The sequence below is a fragment of the Pithys albifrons genome, chromosome 6, assembly GCF_047495875.1.
Source record: "Pithys albifrons albifrons isolate INPA30051 chromosome 6, PitAlb_v1, whole genome shotgun sequence".
NCBI classification, from domain to species: Eukaryota; Metazoa; Chordata; class Aves; order Passeriformes; family Thamnophilidae; genus Pithys; species Pithys albifrons.
Genome location: NC_092463.1, coordinates 4,922,389 through 4,946,400, shown reverse-complemented (window position 1 = coordinate 4,946,400; position 24,012 = coordinate 4,922,389). Strand labels below are relative to the sequence as shown.

The 24,012-nt window shown below is 48.5% G+C and overlaps 1 protein-coding gene across 3 annotated transcripts in view; it reads left to right on the top strand.

The window, feature by feature from the left end:
- Positions 1-24,012, top strand: part of ARMH4 (armadillo like helical domain containing 4) — a 68,066-nt gene that overhangs the window by 23,312 nt on the left and 20,742 nt on the right. For all 3 annotated transcript variants that reach the window (XM_071557278.1, XM_071557276.1, XM_071557277.1), the window contains exon 5: positions 2,752-3,003. In XM_071557278.1, coding sequence (XP_071413379.1) covers positions 2,752-3,003 — 252 coding nt within the window. The remainder of the gene's footprint in view (positions 1-2,751; positions 3,004-24,012) is intronic.

Sequence of the window (24,012 nt, the reverse complement as noted above, 5' to 3'; positions counted from 1 at the left end):
GGTGAGCTGAGAAAAACATATAGTGTTTGAAAGCAAATCCTTGAATTAGAGGGAAGGGAGATGATGCCATGTAACAGCACAGATTCCAGTGTGTGGAGATCAAAGGAAGGAGACCAGCTTCCCCCATTTAATTCCAGTTTGATTGCCACCAGCTGAAGAGCTTCAGGTCCAACAAGGCCAAGTGCTGGGTCCTGCACTTGGGTTACAACAACCCCCTGCAGTGCTCCAGGCTGGGGGCAGAGCAGCTGGAAAACTGCCCAGAGAAGAAGGACCTGGGGGTGCTGGTCAACAGTGACTGAACATGAGCCCAGATGGGCAAGGAGGACATTGGCACTTGGCTTGGATCATCAGTAGTGAGGCAGCAGGACCAGGACAGTGACTGTCCCCCTTTGCTGGGCACTGTGAGGCCACACCTCAAATCCTGGGGTCAGTTTTGGGCCCCTCACAACAAGAAAGGCATTGAAGGGCAGGAGCATGTCCAGAAAAAGGAACAGAGCTGGGGAAGGGTCTGGAGCACCAGGAGCAGCTGAGGGAGCTGGGGGGCTCAGCCTGGAGAAAAGGAGGCTCAGGGGGGAATATCAGAAAAAAATTCTTTCCAGAGAGAGTGCTCAGGCATTGGAATGGGCTGCCCAGAGAGGGGGTGGATTTCCCATCCCTGGAGGTTTTTCAACTGAGATTGGCTGTGGCACTGAGTGCCATGCTCTGGTAAAGGGACTGGAGTTGGACCAAGGGTTGGACTTGATGATCTCGGAGGTCTTTTCCAACCCAATTGATTCTATGATTCTATGATTCTTGTTCTCTACAACTCCCTGACAGGAGTGGGGAGCCAGGTGGAGATTGGTCTCTTCTTCCAAGTAACAAATGACATGATTAGAACAATCGGCCTCAAGTTGCACCAGGGGAGGTTTAGATTGGATATTAGGAAAAATTTCTTCACTGAAAGGGTTGTCAAGCCCTGGCACAGCTTCCCAGGGCAGTGGTGGAGTCCCCATCCTTGGAGGGATGTCAAAACTGTATAAGTGTGACACTTGGGGACATGGGTTACTGGTGTGCTTGGCAGTGCTGGTGGATGGGCTGGACTAGATGATCTTGGAGATCTTTTCCAGCCTAAATGGTACTGTGATTCCTCAGTCTCCCCAGTTTGTTTCTCTGGTGTTTGTGGACCAACTGTGCTGGAGTGCCATCACACCCTGCAGCAGAAAGGAGAGGAGTGAAGCATCACCTGCTCTCCTTACAGCAGGAAGGGTTTGTACAGCCCCTCAGGTGTCCTATCTCAGCCACTCCATCTCATTGCAGTGTCTGTGACCTATGGGAAGTGCAGCTCCAGCAGAAGTTAAGGGATATCTAGGTTACTAATGGGGATTTGGATGGATTGTTAGTTTTTGGTGTGGTCCTGGACCCTCAGCTCAACCCTCTGCCCAGATGCAGGTGATGAGCTCTCCCAGTCTGAGCACATCAGGAGGGAATTTCCTACAGGGCTGAGCAGTGCTTTGTGCAAAGCAGATGAAGTGCATAAATACTATGTTTTAGTTTCCAGCTTTGACAAACTAACCATAAGAAATTCAAAGCATGTCATTGTTCCAGATATTATCTTTTCCTGGTGGGTGGTGGCTCCATTAGTAACAACTAAATAGCTCTGATGCAAATTCTGGCTTAGGAAGTCCTTGGGACTTTTGTAACTGAAAGCTGGGAAGAGAAGCCATGGGAAGACTGACTGTGTGTGCCCTGCTCCAGTCTTTTTTTAGCATCTCTGGCCAGTTCTGGCTTAAATATTTGTCTCTCTGGGTGTTAACAGGCAGTTTGGGAATGGATGGGTATTTGCTCTAGTGGAGGATTCACAGAATCACAGAATGGTTTGGTTGGAAGGGACCTTAAAGGGACCTTAAAGGTCATCTACTTTCACACTCCCTGCCATGGGCAGGGACACTTTCCACTGAATTCACAGGGATTTCTCTGTGTCACATCCATCTGCTCTCCTGCAAAGTGTTGGCTGTGCTGCCTCCTTTCCAACACTTTCCAAGGCCAGGTTGGATGGGACCTTGGAGCAGCCTGGGCTAGTGGAAGGTGTCCCTGCCCATGGCAGTGGGTTGGAATGAGATAATCTTTAAGGTCCCTTCCAACCCAAAATATTCTGTGATTCTATGAATGAAGTGTTCCTTGGTTGTACCTTTGTCTGGTGTAAATCTGCTGTGACAGGAGTGCTGGTGAAAACCTGCTGAGGATCCTGCTGAGGATCCCACTGCTGTTCTCCCAAATCCAAGAGCCCACCTGCCTGCACACATCCCAGCCAGGTGCCTTTTCTGGAGGAGGGACCATGTCAGTGTAACTGGGCTGGAAAGCTGGGAAAGGCTTAATAAAAGTTAAAAATAGAACCAACTTATTGCTGCCTCCAAGACTGGAAATCAGGGAGACAAACGAGTTGAGCAGGGAGCTCTGTAGTTACAGATGCTCAGGTGTTGTACACATTCACAAGCTTGTTTGTACTCTGCTGGTAGGAAGTAGAAAATTACTGTATTTCCCACTAATTTGACAGTCTGAGACAGCATCTCATTGTTAGTCAGCCACTTCCCACAGTGATGAGCCCTCCAAATTAACCCCTGTGGGTGTCTTTCCTGTTGGAAAATAAGCACAAGTTTGTTCAGCTGCTTTGTCTTTGGGGATTGGTATTGGTTGGTGCTCACCTCTAGGGATCTGTGAAACTTCTGCCTTGAGGGATGTTTCCTGATGTTTCTCTTGTGTCTCCCTGTCCAGAGGGTGAGGAAGAGGAAGAGGATGAAGAAGAGGAGGAGGAAGAAGAGGAGGAAGAGGAAGATGAGGAGGACAAAGACATTGATCTGATGGATGAAAGCCTGGAGGGCGACACGGAGCTGCCAGGCTTCACAATTCCAGGGGAGACCTCCCAGGAGCCCATCCCTGGCCTGGAAAACCCTGTGGCCCAGCTGGCTGGGGTGTCCTACCAGGTTCCTGACACCATCGAGTGGGAGCAGCAGAACCAGGGTCTGGGTAAGAGAACAAGCCCCTTCTCTCTTTTACCCTCACAGAGGACACGTGTCCTGCTCTGCTCTCTGCATGGACAGTCCCTCATGCCAAGAATTCTCACAGGTTGGTTCTCAAGCTAAACACACAACAGGCTCATTCATGGAGAAACCCCATCCACCAGTGACAACTGGTTGAACTGGGATGAGTCCCAGGCAGAGTGACCTGAGTTGTCATTTTGGGGAGAATGTGAATGCTCCAAACCTGCTCTTCATTCCCAGAGCAGGAAAGGGAGACCCATCCAAGGATGGATAAATAAATAACTTCTCAGGTGAGATTCCTGGGGAAATTTCCATTCTCTTTGCCCGAGATGGGTTGGTACAGGGATATATGTCCTGTGAGGACAAAGTGAGTTGGCTGGTTGCTCATCAGCCCATTTGCTGCTTCAGCAGCATTTTTATAAGTTCCAATTTTCTTAGGAATGCAGTCCAGCCATGGGACCCTGTGCTGGAAGTGTTAAGGCAAACCCACAAAGCATTTATAAACTTTATACAGTTTAATTCCCACTGTACATACAGGCCCTGTGTTTAATGACTGGACTAATTTCTGCCACCTAGGAATCAGTGTTTACAGGTGTGAAATCCATGAGGTGCAGGTCAAAGCTGGTGTGGGACAAGGGAGAGTTTAGAAAGGAACTTGCTCAGCTTGGCTTAAGGCCAAGGAATATTTTCCCAGCGTACTCAATTCCCAGGTCCAGCCCCATCAACAGCAGTGGGAACCTTTCAGGTGAGATTGGGGGAGCTGAGCCACATTTGTACAGAAGGTCTTTGTGTCTATTAGAGAATTAGCTGTTCTGAGAAGCTCATCATATACAGAAACACCCAGACTCTTGCTGTGTATCACATACATCTGTGATATCTATCACTTGCCCTGAATGTTCAGTTCTGGTGTAACCTGTCTGTCCTCCCTCTCTGATGCTGTTTCAAGCCTGCTTTGGTGTTCTTGGCTTCCTTTGAACTGAATCAAAGAGTGCTTCAAGAACTGTGTGGGAGGGTTGATTTCCAGAACTCAGTGGGAGGGTTGGCCTTTGAGGGCAGATGGAGTTTAGATACTTCCCTGTCACACTAAATCCTTCCTGAAAAGCACCCTGTTGGGTGGTTGCTGTGTCAGATCTGTGGTCTGTTATCCCACCAGGCTGCCCAGGATCTGTGTGAGGGGAATGATTCCAAGTCTGTAGGGGTTTCTGGATGGCTTTGGCAGGCTGGGTGTAAGGGGTGTGTGGCAGTGCTCAGAGATGTGTGTAAGAAACAGGGTTAGGTGGGAGTTGCATCAGCAGCTTTGTGTTCTGTTCTTAATCACTTTCCTGGTGAAGGGTCTTTCTCCTGAGAGAAAAAACAAGAGAGAAGGAGCTATTTTCTGCCTCCAGGGGTGAGTGGACTGGCTTGGTGAGCTCTCTATGACTGCTAACAATGGTGAGAAGGTTGTGGCAAGCTGTTAACCACCTGAAGCTGTTTGCCTGGTTCAAGATCATACCACGATGGATGTTGTAGCAGAGCTTTGCCTTTAAGCCAGTCCTGCCTAAGGGTGCCAGGGCACTGCAGTGTGATCAAGAGAGACATTTTGCCAAATCCCAGGTGTGTCCCCACACACCAGACATCACATTGTGCAGTGTAGAGGAAGATGGCACTGGTAGCTCTTCAGGGGTCTTGGTATGTTTAGCCCTCCCAGGCAGGCTGGCTGTGCAGTGTCACTGGGCTGGGGTCACTGGAGGGTTCTGTTCTCACAACAGGGTGCAGACAAAGGGGAGTTTGTCTGGAAGGGTGTCTGGATGCTGCTGAGGATGCTGTTGTACCTGGCATAGGTTTGTCATGAACTGTTGCCATGAACTTTGAGGCTGTGGAGAAGGTTGTTCTGTCCATTGCTGATGCAGGTCAGAAATGGAGTCATGTTTTAGAGGCACAAATAAAATGAAACTGGATGGGGAGAGTGGAACTAAGTCATCTCTAAGGTCCCTTCCAACCCAAGGCATTCCAGGATTCTGTGGTTCTGTGATTCTGGGAAAGCTGAGGACATGCCTGAGCTCACACTGATAATCTCAGGACATGGAATGAGCTGCCCCCAGGTGATGGCAGGGCTGATTTCCAGGGGGCTGTGTGGGCAATCAGAGGTGATGTTGCATCTCCTGGCAGTTCTGTGCTCCTTTCCACTCAGCTGCTGCTGCAGGATTATGGCCCTTCCCCTTTTCCCAGTTTGTCCCAGGTAGGAATTTCTGCCCGGCTTCCTTAGCTCTGGATTCGTGGGCACACATCAGGCTACTGCTCTCCATGCCTGTTCCTGGTTCTGTGCTTCTTTCTGGGGTGCATCAGGGAAACAGGAAAGGTGGGAAAAGCATATACAGCTTGTGTCAACAGCAGTGGATTGTTAGGAACACAAGAAATCCCCACAAACCTGACAGGGGCTGGAAGAGCTGCTCACAGTCTTGCTGGAGAGACCAGACTCACAGTACAAGGCTTGTAAAGCCTTAGATCTGCTGGATGGGTGCATGGGCTGTGTCTCTTTGAAACTCTCTCTCTCTAAGTGATGTTCATTTAAAGATACCTCTTTGAAATCCATTTCCTGTAGTTTTAATACAGCTTTGTAACCACTGGACATCCCCAGATGGAGCCCTTGGATGCAGCTGGGTCAGGGGCACTGTGCTCCTTCTGCTTCAGCTTTTGTGCATCCCAGGAGGAGCTCTATGTGTCCTTTCCTGCACCAAATAGTGCTGAGATGTGAGGAATTTCCCATGTTGTGAGAAGAGGAAGTTGTTCTCCTTCACCTGGGATACAGCAGGAAAGGAAGACCTGAAGAAAGACAATGGTACCCAGCAGAGCACAGGATGAGGGTACAGCATCCAAGCACCAAACTTTTACAGTTGGCATTTTCCATTTTTAAAGCATTTTGCACATGTGTCTTTCTCCTGGGGGTGCATCTGTCCTCCAGCCTTCAGAATTTTGGCATTAAACTCAAATCTATGGTACACAGGAGCCCAGAAGTGTTGGAATAGCTATTCTCAGGTCAGCTATTATTAAGCTTGCTTGGTCTGACACACTGCAGGTCCCCAGAGAACAAGGACCTTGATCCACAAAACAGCTTGGCAGAGCAAGAGACAGTTCAGATTTTTGTAGTGGTCAGTGAGAAAGTGCTGGAGAAACAGAATCATTAAAAATGTCTATTCTGGGCTGTCAGATGGTCCTGCATTAACTCCAGCTGAGCAAAAGCAATTTATAAGCACCAGTAACAAGACTGTCAGTTTTACAGCCCATCAGCTGACTCTCTAACCAGCAATATTTAGACAGAAAGTAAAGCAGAAAATGAGGTAATCTGTGCCTTTTATGAAATGGAATTTGGTCCTTCAAAAGGCGTTCTGGTTCCCTGCAGCTTTGAAGAAGGAAGGTCTGAATGTGATTTGGGATCTTTTGTGATGTCCTGTCCAAATGCTTTGTGTTCAGAGGTTGCCAGTGAAGCACTCAGCAGCAATTTGGGACCTCTCTGCAGTTTCTGTCAAGTGGTTTTGACCTCTCTATATTTGTTTCTTGCCTTGCATGTAGGTGGTGAGTGGTCAGGAAACACTGAATGCTTAGAGAGCATCAGAGGGGAAGAAGACCAGGCTGGATGGGGCTTTGAGCAACCTTTTCCAGTGGAAGATGTCCCTGCCCATGGCAGGGGGTTTGGAACAAGATGATCTTTAAGGTCCCTTGCAATGCAAAGCATTCTGGAATTCTATGATTCTATTCTATGGATCTTGGGCTTTTGAGGAATAAATAAAAATAGCCCATTTTTCCCTGCTACCTCTTTGTGATGGTTTATTCATTACCAGGAGAACTGCAGTTAGTTCAGATGGGTTCAAACCTAGTGAACAGTTTCTGGTCCTTTAGTTATTCCTCATGAATATTAAAGCAGATCTTTATTTTACACCACCATGGAGACCAAAACCCTTTACTTCTGTCAGTGGAGGCTTCTGTGACTGTGCTGCCAATTCTCAAGTCTGTAAGAATTCTTGATTTAATGACCATGAGCCAAGAGGAAAATGTCTCCAGGCTTCCAAGCTATTTGTTGATCCTGTTATCCATGTCCCAAGATGAGGGGCTGGAGCGGGGCCAGAGAAGAGCAACGAGGCTGGAGAAGGGACTGGAGCACAAGTGCTGTGGGGAGAGGCTGAGGGAGCTGGGGGTGTTTAGCCTGGAGAAGAGGAGGCTCAGAGGTGACCTCAGCACTGTCTGGAACTCCCTGAGGGGAAGTTCTGGCCAGGTGGGGGTTGGTCTCTTCTCCCAGGCACTCAGCAATAGGACAAGGGGGCACGGGCTCAAGCTCTGCCAGGGGAAATTGAAGTTGGAGATCAGAAAGAAATTCTTTGCAGAGAGAGTGCTCAGGCATTGAAATGGGCTGCCCAGAGAGGTGGTGGATTCCCCATCCCTGGAGGTTTTTAAGGTGAGCTTGGCCATGGCACTGAGTGCCATGATCTGGTAAAGGGACTGGAGTTGGCCCAAGGGTTGGACTTGATGATCTCTGAGGTCTTTTCCAACCCAATCGATTCTATGATTCTATTCTAAGATGAAGGGCTCCTGGTATCCATGGTAAGGTAGCACTAGGAGGTCTGAGGCAATTTACTGAGCCTTTAATTTTACTCCCCTGGGACATGCAGGGGCTCACTTGGTGCATTTGACTGACAGTGACATTTTTATTTTGAGGCAATACAGGGGTGTGATGTTCGTAGAATCATAGAATCATCGGCTCAAGCTGTCAAATCAAAGGTTGTTATAGTGGGCTTTAGTTGTTAAGATGTTGAATGAAACCACCAGTTGCTTATCCTGGGCCACGACTCATGTGAGAGAAGAGCAGTGAACAGAGGAGAGACTGATTTGAACCATAAACCTTAACAGAAGTAACTCCATTTTTATGCTCAAAATCTTTTTTTATGGGCCAAGAGAAGTCACACCTCATATATGTGTATATATAGCAAATAATTTATGGCTAATATAACTCTTTAGAGTATGCTCATTGTTAGTCCAGATTTAATTATGAAAGGAAAAGAAATGATGGTTCAGTTAGGATTGTTACACACACACTGCTTGGTTCCTGTGCTTTGCCCTGTTGTTGTGCTTGTCCTTGCTTCTGTGAGTCCTAAAGCTGGGGGTTTCACTGGGGGGTTTGTGGTGGCTCAGCAAGATCTGGAGTGCTTTGCCAGGAGGAAGACAACATTCATGCTGGTGGTTTCTTCTTTCTCAGTTTAAGGTCCATTTGATATCATTTTTCTTTGATTGCTATAATGTAGTTTTGCACCTTGCTCTGTGTTCACTGACCTGCAGTTCCATTTACATCTGAATTTACTACCTGTGGTGGATTTTATGTGTGTTAAATATGGTTTTTTGTTCTCTGTTCAACCCTAAGCCCAGTTTTGTCCAGGTGAGCATTGGTGTGTTTTTCACATCCACTTATTTATGGCAATAAACCTGAGTTGCCTGGTTCCACAGCATTGGTTATAGGGTTCCATCCACCCATGGAGGTATTGTATACAGTGAAGCTTGGACCATCTCTCTAGATGGGATTTAGAGAAAAACAAAATATAAAATAACAATTCAGAAAGAAGCTATGAAGTGTGACTGTCTTGGTTTGAGATAAGCAACTGCCAACCCCCCCAAGCACAGAGAGAAAAGCCTCCCTCCTAACACCAGGGAAAGGGAGGAAAAGAGAGGGGAAAGAAAAAAAAACACTTCAAACTGCATTTATACTAAATCTACATATATTTTTCACAGAAAGAAAGAGACAATTAGAAGAGAGTACAAATATACACTCACACAAGTCTGCAACAAGTTCCCCACCTCAACTTCTTAACGAAGTGCAATTCTCAACATGTAGTTTCCAAAGTATAAACCATGTCTGCATTTCATATATTTTTGTGCGTAGGATGTCAGTTCTTATCCTGATGGAAGGTCACATAACTCTCACTTAAGTAGTGACAAAGCACTTGCATAATAAACACACTTTTAGAATGTGATTTTTTTTAATGATAAAAAAATATTTGCAGCTCTGAGCAGCTCCTTACAGAGAAAATGGCTCTCACTATATTGCAGGTCTGTGGTTGCAAATTACACTGCACAAACCATAGAACAGATGCCACTGGTTAATGATGGTGAGGCAGAGGAGCAAAGGGACAGCAGTGGAAGATGATGAATATCTGAAATGCCATTTTTACAGGAAGACAGGATTAATGCTTTTATGGGCAAAAATAACCAGCATTAGGAAGGCAGGAGCTGAGACTCAGAAATTAGTAATATGTTCTTTAATTGCTGCCCCAAATGGATCTATTTTAAGCACTCCTACAGCTCGTGGTGTGGAACATTGGAGTGCCTTTTAATCGTTAATGCCTTTGTCTCCTTAATCACCCTGGGAGTGGTTTTCTGTGTTTTAAAGGTGCTGAGCAAATCCATGGAGAGGCCGGGGACCCCCCAGGTTTCACAGGGAGCCTTCAGCAGAGCGGGGATTTGAAGGAGGGGAATTAAATCAGTGCTTGGGCATTGCCTTTCCCTTTGTGGAAGAAAGGTGTTTCTTCCAAGAACATGAGCAAAGGATCACACAGAGTCACCATCCCCACAGAAGGGGCTGAGTCCAGAGGAATCCCAGGTGAGAGAGACTGGCAGGAACCAGCATGAGGAGGGGAACCAGCAAGTTTTCCTTCTCCATGTGCTCCAAGTGCTGCTCCCTGCAGCAATCCTGCTCTCTGTAACTTTGCCCCGTAGTGTTTATGGGAGTTTTGGGGCACCAAACATTGGCCATGTGAGGTTTGGGTTCCAGATGGCTGCAGACCGAAATGAGCAGTCTCAAAAATGTAGATGATTATTTTTCCTGTCTTTCTGTGTGCTCCAAATAATTTATACAGTTCCATATGTTCCTTGCTACCTCCTCTTCCCTCTCCCAGGCAGCAGTAAAGCTCCCATCATCAATCTGTGCCTAACTCAAGTCTATGTCCCTTGTGAGGGATGTGCAGCCTGTTTGGAATGACTTCCTTTCTATCCAAGAGGTTGTTCATGGCTGTATTTTAATTCTGGAGCAGACTCATATTTTCCAGGTTTTCCCTGTCAAAGGAAGTTCTGCATCCACATTCCTGTGAACAGTGATGGTCCTCTCTGCCAGCTCAGAGTGACAACAGAGCAGCTCCCAAGAGGGGACAGTTTACATTGGAGATGCCTTTTCTTCTCATCAAATGGGCTGCCCAGAGAGGGGGTGGATTCCCCATCCCTGGAGGTTTTTAACCTGAGCTTGGCCGTGGCACTGAGTGCCATGATCTGGTAAAGGGACTGGAGTTGGCCCAAGGGTTGGACTTGATGATCTTGGAGGTCTTTTTCAACCCAATCCATTCTATGATTCTGTGAAATGTAATCCCAAGGTGTTTTGGGGGCAGTTTCTCTTTCCCCTCTTTAATGTTGCTTCTGTCTTCAGCCTTGCTTCTGCTCTGTAGCCAGTTGAGAGGAGGAGCCTTGCTGGTGCTCAGTGGGTTGGTGAGAGCAGCCCTGTGCCTTCTGCTGGCATCTTGGACAATGGGACTGTCCAGGAGACACAAAACTTGGATAAGTCTGAGCCCTGTGGTCCTGACCTACCACTCTGCTCTTCCCTTTGTCCATCCAGCCCAAGGCTGCTGTGCCAGTGTGTTTGAAATGGGAGAAGCTGTGACAGTGTGTCTGTTCTGCAAACTGGGGCGAGGAGTTTCCAACCACAGGGTGTCAACCACTAATGACTTGGAACCACGTTCTTCCTCTTGGAAACACCTCAACTCTTATCCTCAAAGCAGAAATCAAGACTAAGGGGAAGGAATAGAGATGAGGGAAGTGGTGGAGTTGCCATCCCTGGAGGGATTTAAAAGATGTGTAGATGTGGGACTTGGGGATATAGTTTAGCTGTGGGTTTGGCGGTGGTGGGGGAATGGTTGGAGTCGATGACCTTAAAGGACTTTTCCAGCCTAAATGGATGGATTCTGTGATCCAAAATGGATGTGATTCTGTGAGTGAAATGGAAGATGGAAGGTTTTTTGGTGGTTCACAGCTCAGCTATCAGAAACAGGGGACATAGAGCTGTTGCTCATGATAATTTATCATAAGGAACAGGAGGACAGCAGGGCCCTTTCCACGTGGAAAACGCACACCAGGAAATATTGTATTGTGACGTTTTTGGTGGAGTATAGCAAGAAACAGCAGCACTAAAACATCTTTGGATGCCTTATTTTGAAATAGCATCCCTTCCACAAGGTTTATGCACCTGGTTAAACCTGTGTCAGAGGAAGACTAAGCCCATTTGTTACCAGCCCTGAAGTGCTGCTTTCAGGAGCTGAGGGAGGATTTGTAGGTGTTTACTTGGGTTTGGCTCTGCCTTCCCTCTCCATTGCCCACAGAGAACATGGAATCCCATCAGACAGGGAGCTAAACTGGAGTTACTGGCTATTGCTGGGGGTATGAAGAGGTCCTGTTCATCCACACCATCTCTATCTTTTTTCCTTCCCTTTGGAGTGAGGTGCTGTGAAGCCACGCAGAGATCAGACAATTTATGGTGGTTTGTGGTTTGTGGGAGGGGAGGGGGGACATTGGTCACCTTGGCTGATGTGTGAGAGGTCCCAGCTGAGGTCTGGATGACGAGGGGAAGTTTCTAATGAATGGTGGGAGGCATGGACAAACCCAAGTTCATGCTGGGGGCTGGGGGACTCAGCCTGGGAAAAGTAGGCTCAGGGGGGACCTTCTCACTCTCTCCAACCCCCTGACAGGAGTGGGGAGCTGGGGGCGGCAGTCGGGCTCTGCTCCCAGGGAACAAGTGATAGAACAACAGGAAAGAGCCACAAGTTGTACCAGGGGAGATTCAGATTGCAGATTTCACCCAAAGGGTGAAGGGACAAGCTGTCCAGAGAACTGGCAGAGTCACCATCCCTGGAAGTGTTCAGAAAACATGTGGCTGTGGCACTTGAGGACATGACTTGGTGGTGAATATGGTCGTGGGTTGATGGTTGGATTGATGATCTTGGAGATCTTTTCCAGCCTTAATGATTCTGTGAACTTCATCCTCTTGAGTGTGCTGGGGAGCATGGAAAGGCAGCCTGAAGCAGCACCAGCCTCTTGGGCTTTCCCAGCACAGGAAGAGTCCTTCCAGCAGGCTTTCTGCTGCTCCTCCAGGTGCTCTTGTTGGCCTAAGAAAGCAAAGTTGGAAAACTCAAGCACAAGGCTGAGCGTTTCTGACCTTCTCCAGCTGGTCTGTCTCCATCCATCCGTTCGCTACATCCTTTAAAGTTGGGATGTGTCTGCCTTGGAGCACGACTTTGCTTTTGCTGCACCAAGTCATTTGTCTTGGTTTTTCCCTCCTGGATTAAAGGATGGGGTCCATTAGGCTGCACAGAGCTCTGTGCTCTGAAAGCTGCACTGCATCTGCTGCCCAAGCACCATCTGCTTTCCTGCATGGCATGGAAAGGGAGGCATCCTTCTAGGCTGTCAGCTGCCTTGGCACTGCCTGTCAGCCCTCCTGGAATATAAATCATAGTGTCTTTGCTCTCTTTTTAGCCTGCAGTAAATCCTTTTCCTTTCTCATCCCTGCAGTTTCAGTGTAAACATGTGTCACATCTCAGTGTGCTTTGCGTCTTCGCCTACCCATCAGTTTATACATGCCACAAAACTTGGCTCCATTCAGGCAAAGGAGCAGCTTTGCAGCCCTCTCTCCCTCTGGATTTTAGGAATCACTTAGCTTGATTGAGAACACAGGCAGGGCAGTGGCTTTCTCTGGGTGAGGGTTATTAACTTTTCCTTTATGTGCTAGTTCAGGTGGCCTTTGCCATGTAAAGAGACTTGTCCTTATGTTGGAGAAATCACATTTATTTTCTGATAGTGATCTATGCTGCAGTGCAAAAGGTCTGTCTGGTTTCATGACATTAAAAAAAATGGAGAGAAGGGACTGTGAAGGTTCATCAGCCTTGAAATGCCTCTGTCCTTGTGAGGATTTGCGTCAGAGGCTGATCTTTGGGGTTAAAATGTTGGCTCCATGGCAGAGCTGGTGAGAGAAAAATAGAGAAGAGGAGCTCTTTGCAGTGAATAGCAGGGAGAGAGAGGGTAATTTATTGAGAGGATAGTTTTAAAATATTCCTTCCTAATGAGAATGTAGATACACTTTCTGCTTGGCCAGTGCAAACCACAAATGAGTGATGCTGAACCCGTTTCCCCTCTGGTGTTTGCTCAAACTGAGACCCTTTGAGAATCAAAGAAGATCCAAGTTCCTGCCTGGAAGGATGCTCTCTTGATATATCTATATGTACAAGTCCTGCTCTGCCTGAGAGTAAATTAGGGACATATATTGGAAATAGGTAAATTGCTCAGATTTTTTCTGACAATAAAATAATTACCTCAAACCTCCAGCAATTGTTGTTCTGCAGAAATGCTGAGTATCTGCATTAATCACAGAGAGGGTCGATACAGTGAGAATTACTGGAGGCTTTTACTTTCTCTTTTCTTCTTTTTTTCCCCCTTGTTTTTGAGTAACTCCAATCACAGCCTCATGCAAGGCTGGGATGTAATAAAGGGTTTCAGCAAGGCTGCTCCTTGATAGCCCATCATTTATTGTAATGTATCAGCAGCACCATCTGTGCTTGAGGCTTTATTAATCTGAAGTGAGGCCAAGAGGTTCCCCTGTTTTGTCTCTTTTTGAGGCTGTTTTTCCAAATCTCCCCTTCCCCTCTGACTTTCTCACTCAGGTATTTGCAGGAGTGGGTGCTCAACCTTCTGCTTGTTTTAGCAAGGGGATGGATGCAGCTCCTGGGCTGAGCTCTGCCCTCCTGCAGAGGCCACCCCTTCTGCAGCCACAGTGAGTGTCCCCAGGGGACCCTCTGTCTGTTGTTCTACTGTCACTGTCCCTGTAAGTTGGATGTGCTGTTGCATCCATCAGACCAGCCTAGGGATGCCCAATCCTTGGTGATCCGGGTGATGCTCCAAGGTCCCTGTCAGGAACCCAGCTCAGGAACCCAGTTCTGGCACATGTGGCATCATGGTGGCCCTCTGCACATGCCAGTAATTCCAGCATTTCCCTTGCACACCTTGGGAGAGGCCAAACACCAGCAGAGATTTTCTAGAATCCCTCAATGGCTTTCCCATATCAGCCCTTGACCTGCCATGGGACTGCCCCCCTTGAGCTGCTCTGGTTTTGTTCCCTTGCACCCCAGTTGTCCCAAACCCAGCCCTGAGTGCCACCTTTGGTTTAGGATTGAGCAGACATCTCAGTGTCTGCCCTTCCAATCCAGCCAGAAGCTGTTTATTTCTGTAAGTGAGGGGGTTGCTTTGCCCTACTCAGGCCTGGATTTCCTTACAACTACCCATCAGCAAGTTCTGGAAAATTATCAGGTAGGATTCAGTCTAAATATACTGCCAGAAAAATACCTTCCTTGTGGGTTTTGTTGTTCTCTGTATGTGTTAAACTGGCTAAATACAGTCTCTTTCTATTTTTTGGTTTTAGGGAGTGTTGGGTTGAGGAGCAATTACAGTGTTAGAGCAGGTGAGTGTCCTCAGAGAAGCAATGCTTTCTGGTTCTATGTGCTCTCTGTAGCCAGAATGTGTTCCTGGGAGTGCTGTTTATAAAGCCTGGATTTTATTAAGTGCAAATAGCACACTGTTGATGTAGAAGATACTTTGGGGTTTAGTGGGCAAGGATATGGTCCAACACTTGACATCCCCCCCTTTAAGTGTGTGCAGCTGGGCAGTGTCTGGGCTGGGGGTGGATTTCGTTGCCAGACAAAATGCAGCTGCAGAACTCTGTACCCTCTGCTGTCTCTGTTGTAGCCAGCAAACAGGTCCCTGGGAGGGACATTCCACCTCATGCCTCAGGCTTGTGGCAGGTCAGGGAGCACCAGCTGAAGCCCAGCAGCTGCCTGTGCCTGTGGGCTGAGCCTGCAGTGTGCCATCACCTGGTCCAGAGGCAGGAGCTGAGCCAGAACAGGGCACATGAGCTTTCCCATGGGCTGGGAATGTACCTGTGGATGGTCTGTGAGGCTCAGGTGTCTGTGGGAACCTCCTAAGTCTCAGTTTGCAGTGAATCCATGGTGGGTCACCCCTGCTCAGCCACATTCTCCAGTTCTGTTGGATGGACTCAGTGATCTTAGAGGTCTTTTCCAACCTAAACAATCCCATGATTCTATAATTGCAGTGTGGAGCAGGAGAGGCAGAGATTAATTTAACTCTTAGTAGACAGAGGTAAGTCAGGAGTTGGGCACAGAGTGGCTGTAGAGCACCAGGCAGGAAGGGACCTGGGGGGACTGATTGACAGGAAGCTCAACAGGAGCCAACAGTGTGCCCAGGTGGTCAAGAAGGCCAATGGGATCCTGGCCTGGATCAAAACTAGCATGGCCAGCAGGCCCAGGGCAGTGACCCTTCCCCTGGACTCTGCCTTGGGGAGGCCACACCTTGAGTGTTGTGTTCAGTTCTGGGCCCCTCAGTTCAGGAAAGAGATTGAGGGGCTGGAGCGGGGCCAGAGAAAAGCAACGAGGCTGGAGAAGGGACTGGAGCACAAGTGCTGTGGGGAGAGGCTGAGGGAGCTGGGGGTGTTTAGCCTGGAGAAGAGGAGGCTCAGAGGTGACCTCAGCACTGTGTGGAACTGCCTGAAGGGAAGTTCTGGCCAGGTGGGGGTTGGTCTCTTCTCCCAGGCACTCAGCAATAGGACAAGGGGGCACGATGGGCTCAAGCTCTGCCAGGGGAAATTGAAGTTGGAGAGCAGAAACACATTCCTTCCAGAGAGAGTGCTCAGGCATTGGAATGGGCTGCCCAGAGAGGGGGTGGATTCCCCATCCCTAGAGGTTTTTAAGGTGAGCTTGGCCGTGGCACTGAGTGCCATGATCTGGTAAAGGGACTGGAGTTGGACCAAGGGTTGGACTTGATGATCTCGGAGGTCTTTTCCAACCCAACTGATTCTATGATTTTCTGCTAAGGTAGGTGTTTTAATAGGCTAGATGAAGTCAGAATCTCATCTGGCACATCTAAGCATAACTCTGGTGACTGCTCTGGTCCCTCAGCCTTGCAGCTCAGTGAGGTCTGGGAACACCCTTCTCTGGGACCATTTTGCTTCAGCCTTAGCAGGGCTGCATCACTGGCCCCTTGTGTCTGACTTCAAACTTTGCATCCTCACAAGCTTAGAGCAAAAGCCACAGTGGTTACATTTGGCCCAGGTTTAACATCTCAAACCATGCCAGATCTCCTCTGCCTGGCTGCAGGCAGGCTCTGGGAGCACCAAGCAGCCAGAAATGCCTTCAAGGGCAGCACAGAGCTTGGGATGCACTGCATGGCTCCTTCCCAGGGCACTGCACGGAATCCTGTCCCCTGGGATGTCTCCTGGAGCTGTCACTGCAGATGGTGGGAGCTCCTGGGGCAGTGCATGAACATGGGCCAGCACAGGTGGTTGAACTCAATGATCTCAAAGGTCTTTTCCAGCCTTAATGATGCTGTGAGATGCTGCAAGACCTTCATCCCTGCAGAGCAGAGCTGGCATCCCCAAATCAGAGACCTCTGCTGCACTTCAACAGTGCTAATTGGCAGCAGCAGTGATTAGTTATTAAGGTTTGGTTAGTCACTGCTGTGTGGGCTCTGAAGATGAAACGAGGGTTTGAAAAACAGTGGCACTCTCAATTTTTTAATATATTCTGAATCTGCTTCAAGTTGCTGCCAGCAGTTCCACTGGATATATTACACATTGTGGGTGGGCAGGAGAGTTCCCTTGTCCTCATCTCGCTGGGATGAGCCAGGAAAGGTCTGCAGCTCCCTGGAGTGCTCCTGAGGGTGCTGGAGTCCCTTCTCATGGCCTGGCAGCTCAGTTGTTGCTCTGCTCTTTACTGCACAAAAGTTAGATTGGATATTAGGAAAAATTTCATCACCAAAATGGTTGGCAAATCCTGGCACAGCTGCACATGAAATAGTGGAGTCCCCATCCCTGGAGGGATTTAAAAGCCTTGTAGGTGTGGCAGATGGGGACATGGGACAGTGGTGGGCTTGGCAGTGCTGGGGGAATGGTTGGACTTGATGATCTTGGTCTTTTCCAACCTCAATGATTCAGAGATTGGGTGATTCTAAAAGCAAACTTTACTAAGAGGGTTCCCAGTGCTGACCCCTCCTGCCCTGCCCCAGCCCCCAGGCAGTGATGCAGAGATGTTCTCCACAGTCCCTCTAAGCTTGGGATGGGTGGCTCAGAGTAAATATCCCTGCTGAGTTATGGGGAAAATGGGACTTTTATGCCTGGGTAAGTAGGAGCATTTAGATACTGTTTCTGAAAGATATCCTGGAGAGAATCCGAGGGACAGCCAAGTTCCAGAGGGAAATTCAGAGTGAGAGTTATTTTCATTGTTAGTCCTATCACCACAAGAGAGTGAATTTAGATGATGGCTGGGAACTCTTGACAAAGAGTAGAAATTAAAGCAAATTCTCTGTCTTAAATCCTTATGAGAGAAAGGGGAGGGTGATATAGTAGGAACACTGGTCTGGTGGGGAGTAAAGGAACAGAAGGAAAAACAACAACCAGTACTCAGTGTCATTCTGGCCTTCTGTGCATCTGGAAAAGGATACACAGAACTGGAAAAGGGATAACCAAAAGGGTGACATAATAAGCATAACCAGAGGATAAATGGATGATGTGGAAGAAATGACTACTCAGACCCTGCCCAAGGCTGGCAAAATCACAAGGAGTGCTGAGCAGGGGAACAGCAAGGGCCTGTCCCCTGATAGCAGGGCTGGGGAGCATCACAAGAAAAATTCATAACAACTTCTGTGACAGTTGGTCACTGTGAGCCTTACTGAGCCAGCCCAACCTTTGGTCTGACCCACACTGGCTATAACCAGAGCCTGATTCCGTATCTATTTGATTACTGACAGTGCTGCTGTTTTCATGTGTCCTTGAGCAAGTCATTCCCCATCCCGTGCCTGAGTCCTGGTGTTCATAGATGGGACAGTAGCAATGCTCTGGGGGGATTTATTAATTTAGATTCTTTGGGGCAGATTGTGACTGTCTTTGCATGTTTATAGAGCATTTATCACATGTGTCATCTCAGATGGCCTTTCAGGTGTCACAGTAATGAAAATGATAAACAAGCAATTCCATCCCTTCCTCCCTGTATTATGTTTTGCTCATAAATAAAGTGTTGAGAGTTGCTGGGACAAAAAGCTGTACTGAATCCTGCTAAAGAGGAAAGCTGTGACCCCTGGATCAGGGGGAGAGTGAGGAAGGGAAGTGTCAACTGTGTGTTTGCCCTGCATTTGGGCTTCTGTGAGAGCATCCACCTTCAGAGATGGGGTGTGGGGCTAAGCTGATGCAGTGCAACCATTCCTACATTCTCTTCCTTTGGCACAAGGTTCCCTCCACAGCCCTTAACCCCCCAAACTGGTGTTGCAGACTGGCAGGGAGCTGGGACTCAGCAAGGGAAGGTGCCTTCCAAAGCACTTCCCTACTCAGTGTCTCTCATAATCCCCAAGCTCCACACAGAACCATAGAATCAGTTGGGTTGGAAGAGACCTCTGAGATCATCAAGTCCAACCCTTAATCCACCCCCGCTTTGATTACCAGATCATGGCACTCAGTGCCATGTCCAGTCTCACTTTAAAAACCTCCAGGGTCGGAGAATCCACCCCCTCTCTGGGCAGCCCATTCCAGTGCCTGATTACTCTCTCTGCAAAGAATTGTTTCTGCTCTCCAACTTCAATTTCCCCTGGCAGAGCTTGAGCCCATCGTGCCCCCTTGTCCTATTGCTGAGTGCCTGGGAGAAGAAACCAACCCCCACCTGGCCAGAACTTCCCTTCAGGCAGTTCCAGACAGTGCTGAGGTCACCTCTGAGCCTCCTCTTCTCCAGGCTAAACACCCCCAGCTCCCTCAGCCTCTCCCCACAGCACTTGTGCTCCAGTCCCTTCTCCAGCCTCGTTGCTTTTCTCTGGCCCCGCTCCAGCCCCTCAATCTCTTTCCTGAACTGAGGGGCCCAGAACTGAACACAACACTCAAGGTGTGGCCTCACCAGCACAGAGTAAACATAAACCATTTTTATCCTGAAATCAGAGGTGTGACCTTGTCCACAATTTAACTTGGAGACCAAAGACAGGCAGCTGAGTGCAGACATCAGTGTAAGTCTGTGCCATCCCCTTCCCTTGCTGAGGACTTTGCATGTTCCCTTTTGTAGCCAGGCTGCTCTGTGGGTGCTGTCACTGCTGATCTGAGTTCATTTCCCTCTTGCAGGACTTTATCTCAGCTTTTCAAGGCAGAAAAGCTGGTGTGATAGCACAGAAAGTCATGGCATTTCCAGCAAAGCTTTGCTCTGCTTTGCTGGGTCTTTGCTGTTCCCAAATACCAAACGGAAACTTTCCTGTACACACAAATTACCTGTGGATTCCCAAAGCTGGTTATGGGTCCAACAGCTCACATGGAAATGCACAGGGTGTTGCTCTGATTTTAGTAGACCTGTTTGTTATCTCTTGGAAATGGACTTGGAAAATGAGACTTAAGCTCCTGAATCCCTTCAGGTTCAAGTGAATGTGGACAAAATAGCATTTCTCAGTCTGGAGAGATTCATAAATAGGGATGTGGTGATGAACTGATTTGAGTCAACAGTTCTTTGGGTCCATCAATCAAACTGCTAACTAGGCTAGATCAGTCATTGCCTAAATCTGTCAACTGACTCACAACATAATAGGATAAGGCCAGTAATTCATCTTTCATGTTTAGGACCAAATTTGAGAAGTGCTGTGCAGTTTCATTCTTTTCTGTACTTGTAAAGCATTTCAGATTCCAGGCAGCCCGTGGAGGTTTTGTTTGTGCTGTGGAAAAGGGAGCCTTTCCCCCAGGAATTCCCTGTGCAGAATAATAAACCAAAAAAATTGCAGTTTATCCAGGCCCAGTGCTCTCCTGATCCTTGGGCTGGGATACTTTTGTAGCAGCCAAAAACCACTTCTGGTTCCCAACTTTTTCTTGGCTTTGTGCATTTCTGAAACAAATGAGTTTTAAAAGTGTCCTCTGCTTATTCCTTCCTTAGGGCTTGTCAGTGAGTTTTATGTGTCTGCCTCTGCAGAGTTTGTCTTCCCAGAGGGGCTGATACCACACTTGTCAAGTCAACAGAAGATTCTCTGGCCCATTTGGTGGCCTTTGGAAACCAGGCAGTAGATAACAAACACTTGCTGCTACTCTGAAAGCAGATAAAGCTCTGCAGCTTTTTCCAGCTAATTTTGTGAAGGCTCTCACGCTTCAAGTTGTTTCTTCTTTATTTGAACAGATGATGGCAGCAGAATCAGGAGTTCACTCAGAGACACTCATGTTCCAAAATGTCTTCTTAGATCCACATCATATCACTGTCCTCATCAGAACGGGCTCTGACCAGTTCCAATCAGGGTAATGCCCCTTCAGGATAAGTAAATGGTTACAGATTACCTTAATCTGCTTGGAGAAGCTCCAGATCCATTCATTTCCCAGTGGAAGGAGTGGCATGGAAAATGCCACAGCAGGGGGTGTGGGTGCTGGGGGAGAGCAGCAAACCCCCCAGAGCCTGGAGTCACTCAGGCATTAACCACACAGCGCTCTGTGCCATGTGTGAGATAAATGGGAAATGTGGCCAACAGGGGCTGAGGAGGAATTAACCCCTTCACCTGCAGGGCCATGCGGAGCTCAGGGTGATTTTATCAGGTTCAGAGGGTGGGCAGCAAACTTCACCAAGATTTTGGGATATTAATTTGCCTCCAAACCCCCCCCCCCCCCCCCCCCATAACTATTAATAGGTGCTGCAGGGAAAAGAGAGGTTTTGCTTCACAGCAGCCCCTGGAAAAGGCACATCACAGCAATCAAACTGAATATACCAGGACTAGGTTGGAGGTGCAAGCCCAGAGGGACAGGGAGTTACAGCTGGTGCTTGGTTGGGAGTTTTCTCTCTCAAGCCAAGGCACCTGTCCAGCTTGTGGGTGAAATCTGAGGGAGAGCCAGGAGTTGTGGGGTTGAAGTGATGACCAGGCACTGCACCAGTTTGCTGCTGAGTCCTCCCACGTGTGGTTTACACCATCAGCCCCACAAAGCCAGGCTTCTTGTCTGGGGGCAAGATTTGGCCTCTTGCCATTTTGAAACCCAGAGTGAAAAGCCAGAGCCTTTCATGGTCCACACCTGGAAGCTGCCAATGTAGCCAGGAACCAAAATTGCTCCTCTCCTTCAAAGCATTTCCCTTCAGAGATTTTCAGTGTTAAAGTGTTTGAGACCACCCATTTCCCCCTATACAAGCTAAAAAGGGAGCTGCTTTCTCCACCTTTAGTCTGCCAAATGTGTTTGTGCCTCCTTTGTTTGGACAGACCAGCATCAGAGTGTCACGAGCTGCCTCCTGTTTGTCTGTCAAACTTACCTTCTGCTCAGCCAGTACAGAATCAGTGAAACCTTTTTGTTTGATTCCCATCATCAGGTGTCTGAGTCACTATCACTGGGAAGTACCCACGGAATTACATCTGTGCTGAAGATATTTGCAGATTTTCCCTCTACTTTTTTTTCACTGGCTTTGGGTCTTCGGCTCCATTTGGCTGTAAATAGAACCATAGAATGGTTTGGGCTGGAAGGACCTTAAAGATCATCCCATTCCAACCCTCTGCCATGGGCAAGGACACATTCCACTAGCCCAGGTTGCACGAAGCCCAGCCTGACCTTGGACACTTCCAGGGATGGAACATCCACAGTTTCTCTGGGCAACCTGTGCCAGGGCCTGCCCACCCTCACAGCCAAGAGTTCCTTTCTAATATCTGATCTAACCCTGCCCTCTGGCAGTGGGCAGCCATTCCCCCTTGTCCTGTCACTCCAGGCCTTTGTAAATAGTCTCTGTCCATCTTTCTTGTCAGCTCCCTTAGGTACCAGAGGGATGCATTTAAGTGACCCCAAAGCCTTCTCTTCTCCAGGCTGCACAATCCCAGCCTTTCCTCACAGGAGGGGTGCTCCATCCCTCTAACCATCTTGGTGGCCTTCTCTGGACTCGCTGCAACAGGTCCACAGACCCCTCCTGTGCTAGGAACCCCTGAGCTGGATGCTGCACATCCCACCAGTGCTTTCAGGTTTGGGTTCCCAGTCAGTACATGAAGGTGCTTGTTTATATTAGAAGGCTGTTGTGAGTGCAGTTAATAAAGCTGTTCAGCTGAAAAGTGGGGGAAGAGCTAAATATCATCACATAATGAGACCTCCTTCACAGCAAATGATGTGAAAAATGATTTCTTGTGAAGAATAACAAATTGCTGTGGCTTTTTACCCTAATTGTAGATGCTTGATTCTAATTTGCTGTTTATCGTTTCCATGTTAATGAAGAGTTTTAGCTATAATTACCACAATTATGGCAAAGGAGACATTATCATTTACCAATGCTTGGGAAGCACTGGCTTCTTTAGGAATAGAAGAGCTGATTAATTATCCTCGTTGTGCAAATCCAGGAAGGACTACAAGTCACAGTGTCCAGCTCCCTGTGCAGAACAGTTCTTGCAAGAGGTGCTTCTCAGAGGCAGCTGATCTCATTAACCCTCTTCTGCATCTGGGGAGCCAAGACTCAAACATGAAGGAACTTCAGGACACTGAGCAGTGCTCCTGGTGCCTGGATCCCTCTGGACAGACTCAAACATGAAGGAACTTCAGGACACTCAGCAGTGCTCCTGGTGCCTGGATCCTTCTGAACACTCAAACATGAAGGAACTTCAGGACACTCAGCAGTGCTCCTGGTGCCTGAATCCCTCTGGACAGACTCAAACATGAAGGAACTTCCAGGACACTCAGCAGTGCTCCTGGTGCCTGGATCCCTCTGGACAGACTCAAACATGAAGGAACTTCCAGGACACTCAGCAGTGCTCTTGGTGCCTGGATCCTTCCGGACAGACTCAAACATGAAGGAACTTCCAAGACACTCAGCAGTGCTCTTGGTGCCTGGATCCTTCCGGACAGACTCAAACATGAAGGAACTTCAGGACACTCAGCAGTGGTCCTGGTGCCTGGATCCCCCTGGACAGACTCAAACAGGGAGGAGCTTCCAGGACACTCAGCAGTGCTCTTGGTGCCTGGATCCCTCTGGACAGACTCAAACATGAAGGAACTTCCAGGACACTCAGCAGTGCTCTTGGTGCCTGGATCCTTCCGGACAGACTCAAACATGAAGGAGCTTTCAGGGCACTCAGCAGTGCTCCTGGTGCCTGGATCCCTCTGGACAGACTCAAACATGAAGGAACTTCAGGACACTCAGCAGTGCTCCTGGTGCCTGGATCCTTCTGGACAGACTCAAACAGGCAGTAGCTTCCAGGACACTCAGCAGTGCTCCTGGTGCCTGGATCCTTCCGGACAGACTCAAACAGGGAGTAGCTTCCAGGGCACTCAGCAGTGCTCCTGGTGCCTGGATCCCTCTGGACAGACTCAAACATGAAGGAACTTCCAGGACACTCAGCAGTGGTCCTGGTGCCTGGATCCTTCCGGACAGACTCAAACAGGCAGTAGCTTCCAGGACACTCAGCAGTGGTCCTGGTGCCTGGATCCTTCCGGACAGACTCAAACATGAAGGAACTTCCAGGACACTCAGCAGTGGTCCTGGTGCCTGGATCCTTCCGGACAGACTCAAACAGGGAGGAGCTTCCAGGACACTCAGCAGTGGTCCTGGTGCCTGGATCCTTCCGGACAGACTCAAACAGGCAGTAGCTTCCAGGACACCCAGCAGTGCTCCTGGTGCCTGGATCCCTCTGGACAGACTCAAACAGGGAATAGCTTCCAGGGCACTCAGCAGTGCTCCTGGTGCCTGGATCCCTCTGGACAGACTCAAACAGGGAATAGCTTCCAGGGCACTCAGCAGTGCTCCTGGTGCCTGGATCCCTCTGGACAGACTCAAACATGAAGGAACTTCAGGACACTCAGCAGTGGTCCTGGTGCCTGGATCCCCCTGGACAGACTCAAACAGGGAGGAGCTTCCAGGACACTCAGCAGTGGTCCTGGTGCCTGGATCCTTCCGGACAGGCTCAAACAGGCAGTAGCTTCCAGGAC